At 47.6% G+C, this 19821-nt stretch overlaps 1 protein-coding gene and 1 pseudogene across 7 annotated transcripts in view; both read right to left on the bottom strand.

The window, feature by feature from the left end:
- LOC140426979 (kelch-like protein 3) overlaps positions 1-19821 on the bottom strand; it is a 177871-nt gene that overhangs the window by 66387 nt on the left and 91663 nt on the right. For all 7 annotated transcript variants that reach the window (XM_072512329.1, XM_072512334.1, XM_072512330.1 and 4 more), the window contains one exon: positions 13800-13909. In XM_072512329.1, the coding sequence (XP_072368430.1) occupies positions 13800-13909 (110 nt within the window). The remainder of the gene's footprint in view (positions 1-13799; positions 13910-19821) is intronic.
- On the bottom strand, positions 18025-19075 carry LOC140426982 (nuclear cap-binding protein subunit 2-like; annotated as a pseudogene).

Here is a 19821-nt window from a genome sequence, read left to right as displayed (position 1 = left end):
GTTTTGATTTGAATCTTACTAATTGGTGTGTTGAGTTATTGATCAGTACTTGAACTTGAACCTCGTGGCGGTATCATAAAGATACCTGGCGACTCTAGAGCAAAGGTTATAAAACAGAGCAAATCACAAATTAAGAGCCAACCAAAAGTTAGCAACAATACTTTTCACTGTACTTCGGTACATGTGACAATAAATCAAATGAATCAATTAATCACACTGGCAAATACATGTACCATTCCATGACCATGTGAATCCTGGCCCAAAGGGAGAATCATGGAGAATCCAGTTCCCAACCCATTAATAGGATGCAAATGGTTCATTGTGACCTATTTTCATCCTTCCGCTGGCGTATGGAGTAAACCTCAATGCTGCCGCCAGGGGGGGAACAGAGCATTGGAAACACAATTCCCTTTTTCCCCCCGATGCTGAATTCTCCACCTCATCGGGAACAGCGTCATTGACGACTGGCGGCGGAGAATCCAGCCCAAGGTTTTTGTCGACAGTGAGCACCGCAACTTTATCATTGACCACTAGAATCCAGCCATTGGACTTACTGTTACCTGATGATACAGGTATTAGTCTACAATCAGCATATTAAGATCTACCATATCTCAAACCATCCATAGAAATGTTTCAAGCCTTTCTATAGCCATTTTACTTTCTACTTATTTCTTGACCACAGTGTTTTGTGTCATCAGCAAATGTAATCATGCTACTGGTCACCCTGTTAAATATTAGTCATAAATACTGTAGAGTAACAGGGGTTCCAAACAGATCTTTGTGGAACATCATTACTTACTTTCCCTCTTATTTCATGTCGCTTCTCCAACCATCTCGGCAACAGCAACAACTTATATTTACTTTGCGCACTTAACACAAAGTGTTTCACAGGAGTATTTGGAAGCAAAATTTAACAACAGTTCCATAGCCTCAAGTTTCCTTACTAGTTTCACAGGAGGAAATGCATCAAAAAGCTTTTGAAAAGTGAAGTTAACTATATCCACTGGAATATTCTCACCCATTGCCTGGGTTACTCCTCAAAAAAATTTCACTTCATGAACAAGTTAAAACTGTCATTGAGTAGTGGAGCATTGAGTCGAGCATGCAATTCTTACACATAAGCTTTCCAATATCAACATTGAAATGGTTGGGGCAGCACAGTGGCGTAGTGGGTTAGCACTGTGGCCTCACGGCGCTGAGGTCCCAGGTTCGATCCCGGATCTGGGTCACTGTCCGTGTGGAGTTTGCACATTCTCCCCGTGTTTGCGTGGGTTTCACCCCCACAACCCAAAAATGTGCAAGCTAGGTGAATTGGCCACACTAAATTGCCCTTAATTGGAAAAAATGATTGGGTACTCTAAATTTTTTTTTAAACGTTGAAATGGTTGGACTAATTTACACCATTGGTTTTTGGGGCATTTGTACAAGGGTTTGAAGAGATCCGGATTGTGCATTTTGGGTTCTTATCCAAAAGGTGAAAGAGTTTATTGCAGCATGCTAACGAGATATTTTGTGCAGAAAGCAAATCCTCGGAACATAGGAAGCGAACTGTTGCTTTGAACAGAAATAGAAAGGGGGTGACACGGTAGCACAGAGGGTGGCATTATTGCTTCACAAAACCAGGGTCCCAGGTTCAATTCCCGGCTTTGGTCACTGTCTGTGCGGAGTCTGCACATTCTCCCTGTGTCTGCATGCGTTTCCTCCGGGTGCTCCGGTTTCCTCCCACAAGTCCCGAAAGATGTGCTGTTAGGTAACTTGGACATTCTGAATTCTCCCTCTGTGTACGAACAGGCGCCGGAGTGCGGCGACTAGGGGCTTTTCACAGTAACTTCATTGCAGTGTTAATGTTATTATTGAGAACTGGGCTCAAGATTACAGGGAAATAAACCAGCTAAATCCCATTCGTAAATTAGACTTTATGCTAGTTGAATCAGATGTAGAAAACAAAGAAACCATTTAAACAAAAGTACTTTGTACACTGAAGAGTACTCTGTACACTTTAGAAAATAGACAACTCTAAAATGTTAAATTTACACTGTAAACCCGAGTGATACATTACCTAGATATAATTGCACTTTATGATGGTGAAAGAGTATAATTATCATCTATCGATACCAAATTTTATTGTACAGGTAGAGTACCGAAAATGCGGCTACCTAAAAACCAGCGGCGTCCAAAAACCAGATATCTTTTTCCCTGCGCTCCAGTGAACCTTGAACCGACCCGAACCAGTTTGGAAAATTTGGGGAGTTGCCGACTACTGTTTGGCTTTGCATGCCTGACGATTTCAACGCTCCAGCAGACCTTGATCCCACCTGACCAAATGCAGCTGTGGCAGAAGATGGTCAAATTCCCCCAGAAAGAACAAAAGGCTCTTGCAGAATCCAATGCGGTAGAATATTAGCAATGCATTTTACTTGGGATCAGGACATATGCTTATTCTTTCGACAGTACGGGGTTACTGTCTAGTGTTTTGATGCCACCCACATCGAAGCCCGATTCCCAAAAGCTTTTAAGTTCCATTGTTGCCTTCTTGATGCTGGCCCAAACCATTTCAAAGAGAATTATTAAAGAGTACTATACAACTTTGCATGAATAAAATACAATTAGTTTTCTGTTAAAAGTATAGGGCATTTTTAACATGATTTCAGTTTGATCTTTCCTCATTTTGAACATGGTTTGCCGATGTAGGGAAGTGGGGAAAGGCATGAAAAAGTTATTAATGCGCTAAAAGTGAATTAATATCAGCAGTAACATGGCCATTAACCTAAATTGCTGAAATAAGGCATTCCAATTTCTTTTAAAGTGTTCTGATTGTTTTTCCCGAAAACTGGCAAGTTCTGAAATCCGGAAATAACTCGATCCTAAGATTGCCAGATTTGAGGTACTCTACCTGTATTATTAAAGATCCATCTATCATACTGAAGTAATCCAGAACAGCATTGACAGATGCCATATAGGTACGCTGTTTCTGTTAATTATCATATCAGCAAAATATTCCGTTAACACCGCAATTAGGACAGTTGAGTGCGAGCATGTTTTTTTGTTGATTGTGTTAAAGATAAAAGCAATCTGGTTTTAAAGCTTGTACTAAGGAGACATCTGCACTGGGGCATGTGGATTTGTTTCCCTCGCCCTTGAACTTGACACGATATATATGCAAGACACAACAGCCCCCAAAGCTACATTTAATTACGCAAGCTAAATGAAGTTATGCACCAAAAGCCAAAGTAAATCACACTGCTCAATTCATCTTAGTTAATCATAAAACTTTACTGCTGGTAATAGATTCTAAAACACTGGCTATGACCTTCCAATGGACTTAAATCTTGAGCTAAGCAAAGATTAAAGAGGCTTTTGTGCAGAAATATAGACAAATAATATTCACCAAAACAAAAAGTTACAATACCTTTCCTACCTTATTACAATGCCTTCCTTATATTGTGCAAACATTTATGATCACTCTTACCAAGTTTTAAAGAAAAACGGACTTGAATTTGCAAGGGAGTGGAATGATGATTTCAATGTAAAATAGAAGTTTGTCAAATTAAAAAGAACTATCTTTTCGAACAATGTCTGGAGTGATATGAAATAAATTCATCAAATGATCAACCAGGGCCGCTGTCAAGACACCTTCCAGCAGCCAAGCTGTAGGGCAGCATTGACAAAAGCCCTGGAGTAAAGCCCTGGCTAAGTCTGTGAATAAGGGACAACTGCAAGGGAGCTAAAATGGTGGAAGATAATGGGTGGTGATGGTGATTGATATAAAAATATATCACAAAGTTGGGTTCTACCTATCATCAGCATGAGAGTTGTTTGGAAGGTATGAGTCAGATTTTGATAGTTAAATATTTCAATATTGTGTTGCTGGAGAAAGAATTTGATAATTCTCGGAGATGCTGGTCAGCTAAACTCAGGCAAAGTTTCCCAAATACCTCGATCCTTACAATACAATCAGCCTATTATAAACAATGCCATGAAACACAAGGGTTGGAAGCATTTTTCACTTTTGAAATAACAGGATTGAAAGTTAAATAACTTGTGAAAACAAATTCATCCATCAAATCATGGAATCCCTACAGTGCAATGGACATTCAGTCCATCAAGTCTGTACCAAACGCTCTGAAAGAGCAAACTACCTAGGGCCCATACCTACACATCTTTGGACATTAAGTGGCAATTTTATCATGGCCAATCCGCCAAACTATAGGAGGAAACCGGAGCATCTGGAAGAAACCCACACATGGGAAGAAAGTGCAAGCTCCACACAGAGTCACCAAGGCCAGAATTGAACCCGGGTCCCTGGTGTTGTGAAGCAGCAGTGCCTCTGTGCCGCCCCGTATAAATTTTGGGTCAGCTGTCAGATACCTTGTAGTGCAACTGAAATAGTAATAACCAGCACTGCAATGTTTTTGGCTACACAACGCCATCCTGAATCCCGAAATGCTAAGGAGATCAAATCAGCTGGCTATGCACAAATACCCCCAGTCATTCATGCAGATTTGGGAATTTAATACTACGAAAATTTATAAGACCACTAATGAATATCACAAACCAAAATTCTTCCTTTCTCGTAACCAATATAAAATTCAAGGGCTTGATTCTCCGATCCTGAGGCTATGTCCGCAGGATCCGTCTGGTCTTACGGCCAGAAAGTCAGCGCCGCCCCCGCACCGATCCTCTGTCCGGTGGGGGGCTAGCACCCGCGCAGTATAAAGCCCCGGTTTTACCTGCGGAACGGCCACAGAATGGCCAGGTCCGTGGCCGCGCATGCACACAGCGGCGGCCTGCAGCGGATGCGCCGTGCTACATGGCGCCGGCCACGCGCAGACTCAGCCTGCCAAAAGCTGCGCCCCTGTAACCAGCATCACCATCCCCCACCAGTCCCCCTAGCCCCCGCCGAATCCCACCCTGCCAGCGGAATGGCTCCCGGCCCGACTGTGGTGGCTTTGGACTCGGTCCGCTGCCACAACGCGAGGTCCCTGAACGGTGTGAGCACGTGTGTCCCATGCCGTCGGGGACTTGGCCCATCAGGGGCTGAGCATCGGGGGAGGGCCTCAGGTGACGTCCTGAGGCTGTCCATACAGCATGCAGCGTACCCTGTTTTTGAGGGGGCGGAGCATCGCATAAACGGCACTGTCTCCGATTCCGGTGTAAACAGGGATTCTCTGACCAATCGCTCTACGAGATTTCAGCGTCGCTGATCAGAGAATCCAGCCCCACATCTTTGATTTCCATTGTATGTATCCAAAGTCTGAATGTTTTTAGTGACCCATATTTTGTGGTCAGCAGCAAAGCAATGTCATCCAATGACCTCCAAAAAAGCTGCTATCAAAGATTTAGCGATCTCACCTTTCTCAGCAGCAATTTAAATTTGGCAAACTCAAGGGATTCCAATTCAAGGGAATCTCTTACCAGCAGCAATGTCAGCAGGAAGAGTAAGCAGCCAGTCACACTGAAGTATTCTCACGGACAGCAAACTGAGAAGTCAAAAGCGCTATGGGTGGGATCTACCGGCCACGTCCCACTGGAACCGGGGCATAACACAGCCGGTAGATCCCGGGAGAGGTCTCCCCCAGGATTCCCGAAGGCCATTACGCCTCGCAAGATCTAACCCAACGACGTGAGACGTCGCAATCCGGGTCTCGGCTACAATGGGCAGAACCCAGTTATGTATGACTAAGTGAGTTTAAGAACTAATTTAGCCGTGCTGACGCCGGATCTAACGACCACTCGGCATCCATCAGCCTCGCCGACAAGACCCCAGCCGGGTGGCGTTCAGTACTCGTCCCTACAAACGAGGACCAGGCTGAACGGTACATGGGAGGGGTCTCCCCGGGCGATCGGAGGTCCCTGGCTGGTCAGCCTCTGGGCAGGGTGGCACCCTGGAGCAGCTGGTGCCACTCTGGTGGTGCCATTAGGGAACCCTGGAAGTGCCAGTGTGGCCCTGAAGACTGGCATGGGCACTGCCAGGGTGCCAGGCTGCAAGTGCCAAGGTGCCAGACTGGCATTTTGCCCATGCCGGGATCGGGCCCAGGGGTGCCCTGTCTGTTTGAGGTCGGGTGCGGTTGGGCTCGATGACCCCCTTAAAGGTGAGTTGGGCAATTGGAGGGTGGGGGCCAGGGGGTTGCGTTTGTGGGGGGGGGTTTGAGAGATTTGGCCGCTTGTCGTATCTCCTCAGTGCAGGAGATGATGCTGAGTGTGGCCTTGGGGCAGGGTGGGGGGGGTTCCCCACCAGGGCACTAAAAATATAGCGGGGTCGTTCCTGGCACCACAAGTGCCGGGAACAAACGACCCCGGCTAATCACACACAGAACGGACTCTGGTTTTTTTAGTTAGATGGTGCCCTTTTTCTCTTTACTTTGAATTTAAAAAGTCTGAGGCTGAGCTAAATTATCAAGATTACATTAAAATAGAAGCTAAAGATGAAAGTCGTTCATTTTTAAAAAAATATTGGAATTTCTTTACATGTAATGGAGAAATTCGACCTCCTGCAAATTTAAAACTAATTTTTCAGGGCCGGTGAGCCAATAATTATAAAGTTAGTACGTCATTAAACCTCAATCAGGGTGTAACATATTTCAAGAGTTTTTAAACCGCAAGAATGAAAGTTCATAGTTCATTGGCTCATAGGTTTCCCAACAAATTGTAGTCTGGGGATGCCTCATCAATGAATCCTTTATTCGGCACATGGCAGTCTCCAAACCTGCTGTCAGATTCAGTGGACTAATGGCAGTGAATTCCAGCTCAGCCGCCATTACCACTGCAAAATCTTGACCAATGTAATTAAAATTCATGAATTTCTTTTCACACTTTTGAGCTTCAATAGCATATCTCGTAATCTATGACATTCAGCAATTTCACAGCTAGAATTACTGACTAAATATACAGAAAATGATTTCACCATATGTCTTATGGTTGGTTTATCACAAAAATACGTTTCTAGCTATTCAGGCTAAATTAATCTTATAGAACATTACAGCGCAGTACAGGCCCTTCGGCCCTCGATGTCGCGCCGACCTGTGAATCCACTCTAAAGCCCATCGACACTATTTCCTTCTCGTCCATATGTCTATCCAATAGGCTTTGAATTATTCATGGTCACACACATTCTGAATGAAAACACACTGTGTTTCCCTAGTATACATACTACGCTGCTTGCTTTTTGCACCAATGTAAATTGAGCTCATTCCAATTATGATATTCAGTTGACACATAGCACTTAGCCCTTTATAATCATTCTTTGGTAACTAGGTAATCGCATTGATTGGAAGCAACCCAGAATCCAACATGAAAGAAAATAATTAGGATCAAATTTCACAGGTTTGGTGATTGGCAGTCAACAGAACTGTGATGTTTATCACACAGACTGGAGGGAAAAGATTTTCGAACTGGATTTAGCTGCACCTGTGAATTTCATTAGTAAAACCTCTTGTTTGCTGAAGGAATCTAAGTGTTTTCCTTAACACCCGAGATTAAGTGGAGAACCCAGACAAAACCAGCTGAACCCAGTTTAGACAAACCAATCATTATCAAGGCTACAGATCCAAGAGGCTGAAGGTGTTGAGGAAAAGCCTTAAAAGATGTTTCATGGTGGGTCCAAGAGTCATTTTGAAATATGTACCAGGGATTTAAAAGTAGACATATTCATTTTCATAACTATATTAATTGCAATTTTGTAACCTCTTAGACACTTGGGGCAGGATTTTCCGTTTCAGAGACTAAGGGGGCGATTCTCCGGAAAGATTTCTCAGTGTGGTAGCGAGAGGGAATTGCCGCGAGCTTCCCGGCACTCGGCCCAGCGAGACCAGCAACACAATTCAACGTTATTGGTCCACTTAATGAGGCCTCACGGGCTTCTAGTCGCATGTAACTCCTCGCTAGCTGATGTTTTGGGACCCCACTCGCCAGCCCCCTGCTTACAAGGTCGAGCAGCATTTAAACTTGACTTGCTCAGCCAACCCCAGCCAGCTCGCCATAATGGCGGCGAGGAGCCCAACCCCAATATTCAGGGACGCTGACCTGGGAGGCTCTTGGGCACGGTGGAGGCTAGGAGGGATGTCCTGTTCCCCTGAGGGTCCCGGAGAGTCAGTCACATGTAAGCCAGTGCTGCCTGGGATGAGGTGGTGGCAGCTGTTACTTCAAACAGTCTGACCAGGAGGACTAGCCAGCAGTACAGGAAGATCAATGACCTACACTGGGCAGCACGAGTGAGTAGACACCAACGCACCCCCCACCCCCTCCCCCAGGGAGCATCCACCCCTAACTCTCCAAGTGACCCCCAGCCTTCCCTCTCCCTGCCCCTCCAAGCCCACCTTCACACCCCCTTTCCCACCACTGTAAACCACGCGTATGGCTAACGATGCCTTCTCGGTGTCTCCGCAGGAAAAGCTCCCCGACAATCGGTGGGAGAGGGCCCAGACCGGCGGAGGGGTGCCGGACTTGGGAATCCTCACCTCCTTCGAGGCCCGGGTCTTAGAGGTGACCAGTGTGGCCGAGGACAGATCTGTCGATCAAGGAGAGGCAGCGGTGAGGAAACACCGGGCTCCACCCGGGGGATCTGTCAAAGGTGAGTAATGATTGCCTTATTGACTGATCCATCCCTCCCACTGAACACATGTCCATTTTTCTACAGGTCCTCCAGCCGATGGCTCCGGCCCATCCCGGGTGGCACCATCTCCTGACACCTCGGAGGAGAGCTCTGAGGATGCCACTGTGGTCGCGGCACAGCTGTCAACCCCATCCCTCACCAGTGCAGATACACACACCTCGGTGGGAAATGTTACTGGTCAGGCTTCTGAAGCTCAATCTGGTGAGCACCACACTGCTGCTTATGCACACCAGGTGGAGGCAGGAACACCCAGGTGAGACAGCAGTTGGAGGGCTCCTGGACCCCAGGACCCAGCTGGGTCCCAGCCTGATGCTGAGGTTGTGGAAGTGGGTTAGCCAGAGCTGATGGAGATGATAGGGACCAACCTGGGCGTTCAGAGGGAGATGTCAGCGACACTCCAGCAGATCCATAGCCGCTTGGAGGAGTCCCAGAAGCTACAGGCACAGGAGATGTCGCCGGCAAAGCGCGATACGGAGGCCAACACTGCTCGGGTGGCGACTGCAGTGAAGAGCCTGATGCACGACGTCAGCACCATCAGTGAAGGTCTCCAAGGCGCCACGCAGTCGGTGACGGCCATGGCTGAGGGCCTCGGCAGAATAACTGGCTCGCTGGGGGGATGTCACCCAGCACTAGGCTGACCTTGATGAGGTTCTGCAGGGGATGTCCGGCTATCAGATGGGCATGGCCGATGCGCTGCAGAGTATGTCCCAGTCACTGAGGAGCATCGCTGAGGGCGATGGGGAACCACCAGAGTTGGTAGATCCAGATGATGCAGGGGCAACCGGGGCACAAACCAGCCGCTTCTGTACCCCTAAATGAACCCCAGGGCCCTATAGGAACCGACTGGGAGGGTAGGGCGCTGAGTGCCAGGCCGGACCTGCCCCATGGAGTGGCGATGGTGGGCACCAGCTCCGATCCACCCCCCCCCCCTCCGAGTTCCACTCGTCTGATGAGGTTGCGTCTCGAGGTAAGCACACGGGACAGGGCGGCACAGTTGTGCATGTGTTGTCAACATGTGAGCTGGGGCCCTCCAGAGACCCCAGTGGATGCCCGTCAGGGGCATCGAAGGCAACAGGACGAGGTAGACAGCTGGCTGCCTCCACCTCTAACGTGCATCCTGGGAAACACAAAGACATAGTGGTAGAGCTAGGAGGGCCAAGCACATTGAGGATTACTGAGGGCACAGGGGTAGTGAGTGGGTGGGATGGAGTGGGGGGGGGCGGCACCATTGGGAGTGGTGGAGTATTGTACAGCACATTAAACACCTTTTTGCACAACCATTATGATGCCTCTGTTGCTTCCTTCTGCAATGCAGGCTGACCCCCGGACCCTTTACCCATCTCTCCAGGCATCCCTCTCCCTCCACCCCTCCCCATGGCACTCACCCTCCCTCTAGCCGTGGACATGTTCCCAGAGCTGCGTGCCATCCCCTGGATGTTCGAATGTTGCGTGTGTGGTGCTGCCTCCCGCAGTATTTAAACAGTGTCCAGCCATCAAGATCTAATTGGGATGCTAGGCAATGACTCCCATATGCTACAAGGCTCGCCCACCCATGAGAATCCACTTGACACATGTGCTCACTTAACCATGATTGCCAATTCTCTATTAGTGATAGCCTTCAGCCATGCAGCCAGAGACCTCGGCAGTCAGTGGGAGTTATGGGTGATCGGTGGGGCAGATGGGTAGGGACAAGGGTTGCCCCCGGAACGGGTACACACAATCCAGGGGTTGGCACGGTGGTGCCGTGAGTGATTGCCCCCCCCCCCCCGGTTGCTCCCCCCGCACTCTTCCCCCCCCCGGTTGCTCCCCCCACACTCTTTCCCCCCCCCCCATGGCGGCCCACCCCTGCAGAGGGTCCCCCACCCCCCGCAGAGCACTGGGATAGAAATCCCAGCGCCCCTGGGCTCTTTGCCTCCTCACCTCCTCGGCTCCCCACAGATGCCCTTCCGCTAGGTTCACATATTTCAAAAGGAGTACTAATCGGCGCCAGTGTGAGCACTTGCTGGGGATGCCGCTGAATGACGGAAGGCCATTGGATATGGGGTCGCTCTCGTTGATTGTATGGAAATGGGGCTTAAGTGGTGACAATTGGTTTCTCACCACGCTACGGCGAGATCCCGATGTCGCCTATGGGAGCGGGCCGGTTGCATCGCAAACGGTTTGGCGCCTGGCACGGATCTTGTTTTTGGACCCTCCTGCTATTCACCAGCTTTGTTACGCTTGAGCGAGAGCGCAATGAGGCCAGAGAATCGCCTCCTAAATGTTTGCGTTGAATCGGTACACTTCTATGACAACACAATTGGCTCCGGTCCCGGATCAACTCACGAACCTAGCACTGACGCCACATGGAACGCGATCGATTCCAATGAAAAATGGTGTCCGGTTCGTCAGGGTCGGGACTGCCACTGGAGAGGCTGACAAGCTGCAGCCGCATGTTAGCAGTCCACTCCCCACACACACTCATCCCAGCCAACAAAACGGCAGGATGGAGAACAGCACGCTGATTCACAGATGCTGAGCTGGAGACCCTACTGGACACCTTGGAGGAGGAGTGGCCACACTGTACCCTGGGGTGTAAAGGAGGCTGCCACCCTGTGCCATACACCGGGCCTGGGCGCAGGAATCATGGGTCTGCCAGCACCGAACAGTGCCGCAAAAAGCTGCACGACCTCTTTAGTGTGGCCAGGATGAGAAGGCAGCACTGTGCACCTGGCGTTAACCCCCATATCCGTCCCCACCAGGAGGGCAACCGCACCCCATCGCCGACAGTGTGTGTGCTCCTCACCCTGCACCACATGCCAGCACCCATACTGGCCGCCAATGCCAGGCGCTCTGGCCACCAGCTGCCCACCCCCCGTGCTGCGTATATCCGACTGCCGAATACTCCCTACAGATGCTGCCAGACCTGGTGAGATTTTCCAGCATTTTCTCTTTGGGTGCCAAATACTCTGCTCTTTCTGCCCCCCCCCCCCTGATTGAAGGTGGAGCAGACTCGATGGGCCGAGTGGCCTAATTCTGCTCCTATGTCTTATGGTCTCATGGTGCCTGCGGCACCTCACTGCAGAGTAGCGGCGGGCACTGGAACTGGTTGGTGGGCCCAGAGGGCAGGCACTGAGGATTCTTCATCATCATCATAGAATTTACAGTGCAGAAGGAGGCCATTCGGCCCATCAAATCTAGGTCGGCATCAGGCGAGCCCCGCTGGGTTGCAGTTCCCCAACCCTCGCACCACCCCCTCGTTACCACTACACCACTCCTATACCACCACCCACCAACCCAAAGCACGATCCAATCATGTGTCATGTCTTGTGTGTTGCAGGATCACAGCTGTCTCCAATACCCTCCCAGAGTCACTCACCTCAGTTGGGCATGTTAGTGAAGAGGTTCCTGGGGCAGTATCTGGTGTGCACCACACACATGGTGCGGTATATCAGGTAGAGGTTGGAATCCCTGAGGGGGCAGACGGTCAGGGGGCAGCCCAACCTCCGGGACTAACTGCTCTCTGAACAGGGTTCGGTATCTGGAAAAGATAGTCCCATCGGTAGGGGAGATGCAGTCACAGAGCCAGGGACTACATGAGGGGCTGTCAGCAATAATCTGGCCTCAAAATAATTTTGCACTGATTTGGACAAGGCCTTAGACAGGCTGCCTGCCCTTGTCCCAATTGTGGTCAATTATTGGCCACTTTCCGGCTACAGAAAGGGAAAGAAACAGCAACAGCGGCTTCCAGGCATCTGCAGCAATCAGCAGGAGCAAGCAGCAAACACAACTTGTAGCTGTGAAGTGCTCGCATAACTAACAAGTCTAATTGAGGGCAGCATGGGAGCACAGTGGTTAGCACAGTTGCTTCACAGCTCCAGGGTCCCAGGTTCGATTCCAAGCTTGGGTCACTGTCTGTGTGGAGTCTGCACGTTCTCTCCGTGTCTGTGTGGGTTTCCTCCGGATGCTCCGGTTTCCTCCCACAGTCCAAAGATGTACAGGTTGGGTGGATTGGCTAAGCTAAATTGCCCTTAGTGTCCAAAAAAGGTTAGGTGGGGTTACAGGGATAGGGTGGAGATGTGGGCTTAGGTAGGTTGCTCTTTCCAAGGACAGGTGCAAACTTGATGGGCCGAATGGCCTCCTTTTGCACTGTAAATTCTATGATTCTACGAAGTCGAATTCATACTTCCTCTGCCAGAATACACACTGTAACAGGAAATCATGGTGGTAATCAGTGGCATGAATATGCCACTAATGTGAGAATTTATAAGACTGTTATGTTTTAAAGTTTCTTTTAAGATAAACCAGAACGTTCTGATAAAATAACAGGTTAATGAGATATGGGAAACAGGTAGGGAGGTGGATTTGAGACTAGGAAGATATCAGCCATGATCTCATTGAATGGCAGAGCAGGATCAAAGGGCTGAATTGGCTACTTCTGCTCCTAATTACTGTGTTTCAATGTTCCTTTGTCCTAGAATAGGGGTGGTAATTGGACTGAACTCTGCCTGGAAATAGGCTCATATAATTTTGTTGTTGTTGGGACAGAGGCCCAGGCTGAATTCCATAGAAAATCAAGTGCCAGTTTTCACACCTTGACACAAAAATCTTTCTGTACACAGACTCTCAGGCTGACAGAGAAACTGACAGAGAGACTGCTAACAGCTGCTGCTGTGCTAGGCACAGAGAAAGGCTTTTTTTGTGTTGATCGCCAAGCAGAATTCTAGTTAGAACAAATTCTCTGTTGGGAAGGGCGGGATGGAGAGATTTAAAGACCAAACAGTCTCCAGCGAGTGCCTTGCTGTTGGAAGTCAGTTTGATGAAACTCAGTAGATTGAGTGGAGGGAATTTCAAATGATACTTGAAGACTGGGTCTGTAGTGGCAGGGAGGAGAGCCTGCTGAATAGCAGGGTGGAGTTTGGGACTTTATCTACATATTTGCTGAGTGTGGGGGGTAGCTTATAACTATTTTTCAGTTATGTTAATTAGTTAATGGGGAAAAATTGTTTCTGGAGTTGGAATATTAGTTTAGCTTAAGTTCATTTTAGTTTGTTTGATACAGTAAAAGCCTGAAAACGTTAAATCTTTTCATACAATTTTTTCAGTCAGTCACTGGGAACTCCTCTTTATTAAAGTTATCAGTCTTTACAAGGATTGTAACAACTACATTTAAACTCAAACCTTTATCTAATAAATGAAAAACACGTACCTTTTCTTCTGAGGCAACTGTGAGCTTATCGCTCGATATCAAACTGCATACTTGATCCAAATTCAGACTCAGAAATTCTTCACCCAGCATAACATCGGGAAAATGTTGCTCTGTTCAGGGAAAAGAGCATACAAGAACCAATAAAATAAAAGTCAGCTTGTATAGACAACAGGTTTTTGTTCATTCACTTTGGAACCTTAGAAGTTCTCTACTCCAGTTAGGTAATTAACGTGACCAGGATATTTTGGATAGCGCGGTTTCCCCTCCTGTAATCCGAACCTCTGCAGGTATATCACGCTCGAATGAGCTGCTTCCACTCCCCACTCAGCACCTCTCCAGTTCCTGCAGTGACAGGAACTGCAGTTGACTGAAGAGGAAGTTTATGAAGATGAGAGCCCAAGTCTCAGGACTGGATGGAAAGGTACGTTTTCAGGTCTCAGGACAGGAAGAGTGGGGACTGCCTGGGGAGGATGGAAAGTGGACAATTTGAGTGTATGGGGAAAAGGCTGGGGGGCGGTGTTGAGGGATGCTCAGCTGCCATCGAACATTACGAAGTGGGGGGTGAGGGGGTGCACTGAAGTTAGCAGGGGGTTTCTAACGGAGGCACCCATCCCATGTCCGGGCCAAGGCCTGTGCTCCCATCATTTTCAGGCTTCCCAAAGGCTATGTCGGGAAATCCTCCCGCAAGCCTGAGACCTAAGGCTGAGGAAAACGGTCCTTAAGTGGCCAATAATTGGTCACAATTAGGACAAGGGCGGACGGCCTGTCTAAGGCCTTGCCCAACCCAGTGTAAAATTGTTTAGAAGTCAGGAAAGCTGATCCCAGAGGGAAGTGGGTTCTTTCTACTTCATGCTCGTCCTACCCCCCAAACACTGACCCACTGCCCAATGGAGGGGTGCGCAAAACCCAGGCCCATGATTCTCTCCTGCAGTTGACAACATATTGCCCCAACAATACTTCAAGACTGCTCACAGTTATTCGTAATGCCATTGCTACAGTACTTTGAGCAAAGCTTCTTTTGAATTTAATAATGCTTGTAATAAATGTTTTTTTTGTTGTTATGATGTAGTTTGTGAGGTTACGAGAAGCCCAGACAAACCTTTTACAATGTTCATAATGTGCAGTAATAGAATAAAAGAAAAGCACCAGAAAAAGGATTACTAAAGATTTGAGATGGTAACATTTTAGCATAGCAGGAAAAAACATGGAGGACGTATCACAATTAATTTGAAGCTATATAAGGAATATGCTGCAAACACTCCCAAAATCATCCTGTGCAAGATCTGTGGGAGATTATACACTTCTCATTTTATTTATTTTTTCACAGGGTATGGGCATTACTGGCTAGGCCAACATTTATTGCCCATCCCTTGTTGCCCTCGTGAAGGTGGCGGTGGGCTGCTTTCTTGAACCACTGCAGTTCATGTGGTGCAGGTACACCCACGGTGCTGTTAGGGAGGACTTTGACCCAGCGACAGTGAAGGATTTTCACCCAGCAACAGTGAAGGAATGGCGACATATTTCAAAGTCAGGATGGTGAGTGGTTTAGAGAGGAATCTCCAGGTAGTTGTGTTCCCATGTGACTGCTGCCCTTGTTCTCCTAGATGGTAGCAGTTGTAGGTTTGGAAGGTGCTGTCGAAGGAGTCTTGGTGAGTTACTGCAGTGCATCTTGTAAATGGTATACACTGCTGTCACAGTGCGTCTGTGGTGGAGCAGGCTGCTTTGTCCTGCATGATGTTGAGCTTCTGGAGTGTTTTTGGAGCTGCATTCATCCAGGCAAGTGGAGAACATTCGAACACACTCCTGACTTTTCACTTGTAGATAGTGGATAGACTTTGGTGATTCAGGAGGCAAGATTCCTAGCCTCTGACCTGCTCTTATAGCCACAGTACATATGGCTAGTCCAGTTCAGTTTCTGGTCAATGGTAACCCCAAGATGTTGAAAGTGGGAGATCCAGCGATGGTAATACCTTTGAATGTCACGGGGCAATAGGTAGATTTTCTCTGCTGGCTGGAGTCATACCTAGCACAAAGGAAGGTTAGATTCTCTCACAGTGGAGATGGTCATTGCCTGGCACTTGTGTGGCATGTATATTACTTGCCACTTAGCCCAAGCTTGGATCTTGTCCAGGTCTTGCTGCATTTGGGCATGGACTGCTTCAGTACCTGAGGAGTCATGAATAGTGCTGAACATTGTTAATTATCAGCGAACATCCCGACTTCTGACCTTATGATGAAAGGATGGTCATTAATGAAGTAGCTGAAGATGGTTTGGCCAAGAAGGAACCCCTGTAGTGATGTTCTGGAATTGAGATGATTGGCCTCTGACAACCAAACCATCTTCCTTTGTGCCAGGTATGACTCCCAATCAGCAGGGAGTTTTCTACCCGATTCCCATTGGCTCTAATTGAATGAAAATGAAATGAAATTGCTTTTTGTCACAAGTAGGCTTCAAATGTTCCTGTGTAAAGCTCTTCGTTGCCACATTCCGGCGCCTGTTCAGGGAGGCTGGCACAGGAATTTGTGCTCGGGTTCTTTGATGCTACACTTGTCAAATGTTGCCTTTATATCAAGGGCTGTCACTCACCTCACCTCTTGAATTCACTCTTTTTTCCATACTTGAACCAGGCTCTAATAAGGACAGGATGGTATTGAGCTTCCTTAAGTGTTATTGGAGCTGCACTCATTCAGGCAATTGGAGAGTACTCCATCACACTTCTGACTTGTAGATAGCAGACAAACTTTGAGGAGTCAGGTGGTGGCCATAGAATTCACAACCTCTGACCTGCTCCTGTGACCACAGTATTAGAATGACTTGTTCAGTCAGTTTCTGGTTAATGGTAACCCCAGATTTTTGATAGCGGGGCTTCAGGGTTGGTAATGCCACTGTTGTTGTGGTTCCCCCCACCCCATAAAATAATCAGAGGAGACTCAGACACAGAATGATTGCTTATTGACCAACGTTTTGGGAGAGAACATCTTCAGAGAAGGATCTCCGGAGCTAACTCTGCCCCAACACATTAAATCAAGTAAAATTTATACAGTGCAGGTTACGTAAGCATTGATATTGTTTACATTTGAATTTTTTTTTACATTAAAGAAGTTACATATGTGCACCCAGGCAGAGTGAGTGTTATCTACCCTTCATCTTTCTATGGATTCCTCCTTAAACTCTCTACTTGGTGCCAGACACCTGGGACGTGTCTGGTCCTTAGGTAGAGTTAGAAAAACATGCTGTTAACCTTTATCCTGGCCATTTGTAGATTGTGTCTTAAGAACAAGCTGTTAAGGTCACTGAAATATGGTTTGACTGGAATATGTTGCTTGATCCTTGTGCTGACTGCTGTAGATGGCGCCCATATCAGCTTTTAGCTGACATCTTTGTGAAATTACCCTTTATTGCTTTAGCATACTGTACTTGTTTTTCAAACTTTATTTCCCAGGACATACTTTTACAACCGGCTGGCCTTCGCAACCAGGCCGGCCGACCTTCGCAACACACCATTTTTGCTTACCTTTAATGCAACAGGTGAGCCTGCTTGGTCCTCACGATCTCACTTGGTTTGTCATTCAGCGTTACATTTCCATTTCTGCTAAGGGTTTCAGCTGATGATTTAAGTTCTCGCTGCATCCCTTGAAAAAAGTCAAGAGGTTTGTCCTCAAACGTGCCATGCTTCGTCTTCAAATGCCTTTGAAGTTGACGGTTTTAAACTCTCATTTTCCAGTACATCCCTACATATAACAGGCATAGCTTTGCATCCTGATTTGCATTGGCACAATTAACAAAGCCAAACCTCAAGAAATCATCTTTATACTCCTTTGTTCCCAATTTCAATTATGCCTTTTTTGGTTGTTCAACAGAGGTCTTGGAGCTCTGTAGAGCTAACACTAGCACGGATTTGTCCTGCCGTGGACTTTCCTGACAGCGCTCTCCAGCAGATTCAGTTGCAAAATCCTGGCCTGTTTGTGTATTGGCTCTCTCTTCCTTTAACAAAATCATCCATCTTCAGTTCTTCATATCCCTGTTGCCTAGCTTGCTCACAGTTAGAAAATGAAGGAATCTCTCCTCCGAGATTTTGTGCCATAAGCACGGACATACAGGGCGTGTACATGCTGAGCACGTGACCTGCTCCCTGCCGCCACTTCTGCCGGAAAGACTGCATCATTCACATTTAAAACCAGGTCGCAGCCAGCATTCTCTTTTTTTCTTCAGGTTTTTATTTTGTTTTTATTAGGATTGACAAAAATTACAACTTTACAAGGAACCAAATTTGGACACAATGATTGCAGCTCAAAAACTGGGCGCTTCTTTTTGAAACTGTTAAATAGAGTTAATTGGGCTGAAGAAAGAATTAACAGCACAAAGCTGTAGGCATTGACGCAGTATTTTTCAAACTTTTTTTTTCCGGGAATCCATTTTTACCTATGGGCTGAGGCCAAATCAATTTTATAAAAAATCTACTCCTATCACAACGCACTGATGTACGAAGGAGGCGGTCTGCCCCACTGGGCTCCGGGCTTGCGCACTGCTACATCTGGCTGAGGTGGCATGCATGTGCGGGAGGGCCGGCACTCTGAAAGCCGGTCATGGCATGCATTTTTAAAATGCCGTTGGGTACTTCTTCCCACGATCGGAAACCTTATGACTGAACGCTCCGCGACCCTCCCGACACCTGCCTGCGACCCACCCATGGGTCGCGAGCCTGAGTTTGAAAATGATTGCATTAATGTCCAGCTGTATTGTTCAATCTCAGGTTTCTATGAAGATTCTAGCTTCATAATCTCGAATGTACAGTCAATGAAAGTCTAGAATTTGGTCCCTGCATCTGGACCAGTTTTCCAAATCCAATTCTGCCAGCTTCATAATGTGTTTTATATTCATCACGTACCTGACCACCAGATTTCCCTTCCCAAACTGTCTGCCTTCTTTGAAGCCAGTATCCCAATCTGATCTGATGATTCGATTGTCCAAGCATGTTCCATTAATAAATTTTGTGCACTGTTCAGCATCACTGCACGTGTAGTATTCCACAAAACAGAATCCGCATGTAGTTTTCTTCATCATGTCCAAGCCCATGATGATTCGCTTAATATAACCGCTTTTTGAGATGAGTTCATGGATCTGTTCCTCGGCAGTGTAAAACGACAGATTCACAACTTGGAGCTGTATCTTAGCCATTCGTCCTGCTAATATCAGCTTCCCGAAAGTGCTGGTCTCGGTATTGCCTCAGCTCCACGTGAGAGTCACTGTTGAGGGGATTCAGCACCACAGACATGGCGCCAGAGAAGAGAGGAGAGTCACGGCACTCAGCAACCGGAGAAAGGTAATCAACCGCACGTGACTAGAACCAGTCCCTCGCAGCCAGCATTCTCAACTTAAAAGCCGGCTGCGGCATTTGGGTGCTTCACCCGCGATCAAGACGACTGCAACCCATCAGCTACCCTCCCAACACCCGCCCGCAACCCATCCCCGGACTGCGACCTGTAGTACTAGACGATAAAATTCAAAATCCTGAAGATTACGGGCAGCACGGTGTACAGTGGTTAGCACTGCTGCCTCACAGCGCCAAGGACCTGGGTTCAATTCCGAACTTGGGTACCTGTCTGTGTGGAGTTTGCACATTCTCCCCTTGTCTCTGTGGGTTTCCTGTGGGTGCTCCGGTTTCCTCCCAAAGATGAGCAGGTTAGGTGGACTGGCCATGCTAAATTGCCCCTTAGTTAGCAAAAACATTAGATGAGGTTACGAGGAAAGAGCATGGGCATGGGCCTGGGTGGGGAGTCCTTTGGAGGATCAGTGCAGACTCGATGGGCTGAATCGCCGAATGGCCTCCTTCTGTACTGTAGGGATTCTGTAGAGAACAATTGTTGATTGCCCTAACAGATTGTTGTTAGTAAATACTAATTATGTGCCTCCCCATAACAATATCAAGGAGCGATGGTTAAATTCGCTCGTTGAAGATAAGTCACTGCCTGACACTTGTGTGGAGCAAAATATATTTGCCACTTATCAGCTCAAGCCTTA

The sequence above is a fragment of the Scyliorhinus torazame genome, chromosome 7 (genome assembly GCF_047496885.1).
Source record: "Scyliorhinus torazame isolate Kashiwa2021f chromosome 7, sScyTor2.1, whole genome shotgun sequence".
Taxonomy (NCBI): Eukaryota; Metazoa; Chordata; class Chondrichthyes; order Carcharhiniformes; family Scyliorhinidae; genus Scyliorhinus; species Scyliorhinus torazame.
Note: the sequence above shows the minus strand (reverse complement) of the source record. Positions and strands in the feature narration are given on the sequence as shown.